Source organism: Micropterus dolomieu, linkage group LG16 (assembly GCF_021292245.1).
Source record: "Micropterus dolomieu isolate WLL.071019.BEF.003 ecotype Adirondacks linkage group LG16, ASM2129224v1, whole genome shotgun sequence".
NCBI lineage: Eukaryota > Metazoa > Chordata > Actinopteri > Centrarchiformes > Centrarchidae > Micropterus > Micropterus dolomieu.
Window position 1 is genome coordinate 177,908 of NC_060165.1, and position 5,067 is coordinate 182,974.

The following is a 5,067-nucleotide window of genomic DNA, read 5'->3' on the forward strand; positions in this document are numbered from 1 at the left end:
AGCCGGACTTCTAAATCACTGAGCCTCGCCTCCATGTCTATAAATAAACTACACTTATTACATGTACCATTACCGCTAAAGGAGGCAGAGGAGTAACTAAACATCTGACACACCGAGCAGGAGAAAGTAGGAGAGAGAGAGGGAGAAGGAGAAGCCATCGCTAGCTGCTAAGCTAAAGTCGCTAACGGCTAAGCTAAATTACTGTAGCATCAGTTACCAAAACTTTAGAACAACTATGAGATTGAACAGCAGTCACTAAAAGATGGAAAGAACTGTGAGTGCTTAGGCAAAATTACTGTAAAGAATAAGTGTTTAGCGAACAGTTGGCCGCTGTAATCAAACAAATGTAACTGTTATTTAGCGAGAGCAGCACAACACGGTACCAACACACAAGCACCGGAAACGGAAATGAGTCGACACGCTTACCGCAATACGTCAGCAGTCAGGGAGGACATGCATGTGTAAACCGGTCTTGTGCAGAGTTTTGTGTGTATTCCTGCTGCCGACAACTGCTTGCACCTTGCTGTTCCTCGCGAGTCTATTTCAAGTAGCTGGCTATTTGTGTGGTTCATCAACATTGATAAATTATCCGAAAGTCCCGCGAGGTGCGGACAACTTGCCACAACACCAGTGAAGCTGGGGCTCCGTCTCTTCAGCAAGTGTTCCTCTTCCGCCACCACACACATGCTACGCCTAAACATGCGCACTGACGACCCAGGGTTAGGCTTACAATTTTGGATTTATTCACGCACTTTTTATTTTACATTTATTGAAAGTTTTACTCTTTTTACATGTTTATTTACAGCATTAAACGTTGAAATGCGACGGGTCCAGGGGGGCCCCTAGGACCCACCCAATTATCAGGATGCACAGCATGCACACAGGACAGAGCCGCATACCAGCCCAGTCCAGGCCCGCACCTGAGGCCCCCGACAAGCACGCAATCCAATCACGACCTACAAGTGAGCCAACCAACACTACCAATGTAACTAACGCCACACAACAGCCAAGTAATGCGCTGCACAGGAGAAATTCCAGCCGGCACAAACCGCCCCCATCCCCCCCGCAGCCAGAGAGACCACAGACCCCACCTACAGCTACACCGTGACCCACATCGCACGTTCACCACCGGACAGAAACCCACCACAAGCACCCCCCCCCCATAAAGTTGATCAAGGGGGACCAGAGAGATTGAAATTGTGTCAATTTGTTTTTTATAGCAGACATTTTCTCCATGCTAATGTGAACTATAAGGAGATTCCTATATTGGGCGATACTTATATTCTTTTTGGTCTTCCAGTTCATGAGGATAGTTTTCTTGGCGATGCATAAGGCAGTGAGAAGCATGTATGATGTATCAACCTCTATACTAATGTCACTTAGGTCCCCCAGCACGCAGAGTGATGGGGAAACTGGGATGCGGTAACTTAGCCATATCGATAGGTCTTCACATATCTTCTGCCAGAACTGGTGTACATTGCCACATAGCATGCATGTAACTATCAGATATGTTACCTGAGCAGTTCCGGCAGATGTTTGACTGCATAAGACCCATTCTGAACATCCTTTGTCCAATATAGTGTGATTGGGATTTTTGGTCATTCTAAAGGTATTTAAACATATCCAAAAGTTTTGGTCTGGACTAATGGATAGATCTGTCTACCACTTTAAGAATAGGAGAGAGATTGAACTGTCTGCTTTTAACAGTAACATGTATACTTTTGATAACAGTTTTGGAGGCGAGAGTTTAAGAAAGTCTGTTATCATTGGAGGTAAAGTCCATTATTTTATCCTTAAATCTAGCATGAATTATGGATTTAAACTGTTGAAATTCCAGAAATCTAACAATAATTCCATATAGTGCCACTAGATCCTGGAATGGAATAAAGTTGCTGCCTTGCATTACATGCTCTAGATGTCTTATCCCTTTGTCATACCACAGTGGGGAATTTAGCGTTTTCTTATTTTGCAGGATGTCAGGATTATTCCAGATTGGGGTAAATCTGCATGGGATAGGTGAAGACACAGATACTTTGAGAAGTTCCCACCAAGCAGCCAGGGAAGTGCTTATGTTAATGCTTTTAAAGCAGGTATGACGTTTGATGCTGGAACTGATGAATGGCATATCGGAAATTTTAATTTCCTTACAGAATGTTTGTTCTGTGTCCATCCATGAGTGGTCCAGGGGGCTCTGATTGATCCATTTTGAGATATATTGTAGTCTATTGGACAGGAAGAAATGATAAAAATTTGGCAGTTCTAAACCACCACAGTCTTTTGCTTTTTGCATAGTTTTTAAATTGATTCGTGGGGGTTTATTTTTCCACAAAAATTTTGAGATGTTTGAGTCCAGTGACTTAAACCAGACAGCAGAGGGTTTGGTGGGTAACATTGAAAACAGGTAATTGATTTTAGGTAGGACCATCATTTTTATGGTGGAGACTCTTCCTATGAGTGATATAGGTTATGATGTCCACCATACAAGGTCATCCTCTATTGATTTAAGTAAAGGCGTGTAGTTTAGCCATGTCAGTTCTGACAGCCTGGAGGAAATATTGACACCCAGATATTTAATATTCCCAGACTTTAGCGGTGTGGTAGATATACTCTGGAAATCACACTTTACAGGTAAAACTATGGATTTACTCCAGTTAATGGAGTAGTCTGAGATGGATGAGAATCTATAAGTGTGATTGTCTCAGAAAGAGAAGTTTGTGAGTTTAGGAGGAAAAGTAATACATCATCTGCATAAAGGCTTATCTTGTGGTGTATATTTTCTGTTTGAATTTCTTTAATATTATTATTTTGTCTGATAGCAGCTGCTAGCGGTTCTATAAAAATAGCAAATAGCGATGGAGAGAGTGGGTAACCCTGCCTGGTACCCCTCTGGAGACTAAAGCATGGAGAAGTATGATCATTTGTTTTGACAGAAGCTCTTGGGGAACTGTATAAGATTTTAATCCAATCTATGAAAGAGTTTCCAAATCCAAATTTATATAAAGTAGCGAATAGAAATTTCCAATTTACTCTGTCAAATGCTTTCTCTGCATCTAAAGAAACAACCTGTTTCCAGGTTATGAATAGTGGCATAGTCTATTACGTTAAGTAGCCTGCGTGTATTTTTGGTGGAGTGCCTGCCCTTAATAAATCCTGTTTGGTCAGAGTGTATTATACCAGGATTGACCTTCTCTAGCCTTCTTGCTAGGGTTTTGCAGATGATTTTAAGATCTGCGTTAATAAGTGATATTGGGCGATAACTGGACGGGAGTATGGGGTCTTTGTCTGGTTTACGGAGCAGGCTGATATTAGCAGAGTTCATTGTTGGAGGCAACATGCAAGTACCCCTAATTTGCATAACCATCCTATAGAATGTGGGTGCAAGTATTTCCCAGGATTCCTTGTACAAAACCATCTGGCCCAGGGGCTTTATTATTCGGCATATGTAAGAGAGCTCAGCCATTGAAACAGGCGGAAGCTGATGTTCCTCACGGTCTCGGCCGGGAGCTTCAGTTGATTTTGGATGAAGCTTTTAACGGTCTCCTCTGGGGCTTCATCCGCCTGCTCCGGGATACCCGAAATTACAAGATTATCCCGCATTCTACGAGCCTGGAGATTGATGATCGCTTCTCTAATGTTTTTATTGTCTGCCGAGAGCCGCGTCATTCCCTTTGTGAGGGATTTAACCGAACCTTTGAGGACCTTGTTTTCCCCCGCGAGGTCAACCACCTGTTTCTGGCTCCAGGGATTCCCGCAGAGCCTGAAACTCTTTGTGAAGTACTTCCACCAGAAATAATCGGGCATCAAAGCTAGACAATTTCTTGTCTTTTGAATCCAGGATCTCTGTGAAATCTGCGCATTGTGAGGAGACTGCTCCAGGTGATGCTCCAGGTGAGTCTTCAGTGCGGTTTCTCTTTGATTTCCCCATGACCACTCGATGAAAACACTAGCCAATGTAAACTTCAAGGTCCTCCAAACACTCGTCCTCGAGGTCCTCCAGTGCGATTTGACTGCTATTATTTGTTAATTGGCTTAAAATAGGCGGATTGTTTGTTTAATGAAATGTTTGTTTAGCTGCGCGCTGCCATGTTTGAATTGCACCAAGTCTCACAAGATTACAAAAACGCTCACCGTGTCATCTCCACCTCCTCTGTATATTAACTTATTGGGAGAAAAGAGGTAGTTCTAGGTAAAATCAGACATTGAGCACCTCCATATCGCCAAAATGACATGATCCTTGTTTCGCTGCGAAGCTTTGACTGTGAGATTGACAGTCGAATCAGGCTCTGCCCATCGAAGCATCGAATCTTCGACTAATTGGGGTCAGCCCTATAGCATACATTAAGATGTTTCATATTTTCCATATAGAAAGAAGATGTTGCTGAACGGGTTTGGGCCCAGTATAGAACCCTGCGGGACACCAGCTGATAGACATAGGTGGTTAAATTTCTGATTACAGGTGCTGGTCATATAATTAGAATATCATCAAAAAGTTGATTATTTCAGTAATTCCATTCAAAAAGTGAAACTTGTATAATGTATACATTCATTCCACACACACTGATATATTTCAAGTGTTCATTCCTTTTATTTTTGATGATTATTACTGACAACTAATGAAAACCCCAAAATCAGTATCTCAGAAAATTAGAATATTGTGAAAAGGTTCAATATTGAAGACACCTGGTGCCACACTCTAATCAGCTAATTAACTCAAAACACCTGCAAAGGCCTTTAAATGGTCTCTCAGTCTAGTTCTGTAGGCTATAGAATCATGGGGAAGACTGCAGACTTGACAGCTGTCTAAAAGACGACCATGGACACCTTGCACAAGGAGGGCAAGACACAAAAGGTCATTGCTAAAGAGGCTGGCTGTTCACAGAGCTCTGTGTCCAAGCACATTAATAGAGAGGCGAAGGGAAGGAAAAGATGTGGTAGAAAAAAGTGTACAAGCAATAGGGATAACCGCACCCTGGAGAGGATTGTGAAACAAAACCCATTCAAAAATGTGGGGGAGATTCACAAAGAGTGGACTGCAGCTGGAGTCAGTGCTTCAAGAACCACCACGCA

At 42.5% G+C, this 5,067-nt stretch overlaps 1 protein-coding gene across 2 annotated transcripts in view; it reads left to right on the forward strand.

Moving 5' to 3' along the window:
• Window positions 1-5,067, forward strand: part of LOC123984887 (pleckstrin homology domain-containing family A member 5-like) — a 165,132-nt gene that overhangs the window by 158,953 nt on the left and 1,112 nt on the right. The window contains exon 4 of one of the 2 annotated variants that reach the window (XM_046072112.1): window positions 3,836-3,888. The exons of the other annotated variant lie outside the window; for it this stretch is intronic. Coding sequence (XP_045928068.1) covers window positions 3,836-3,888 — 53 coding nt within the window. The remainder of the gene's footprint in view (window positions 1-3,835; window positions 3,889-5,067) is intronic. 2 annotated transcript variants of the gene reach the window in all.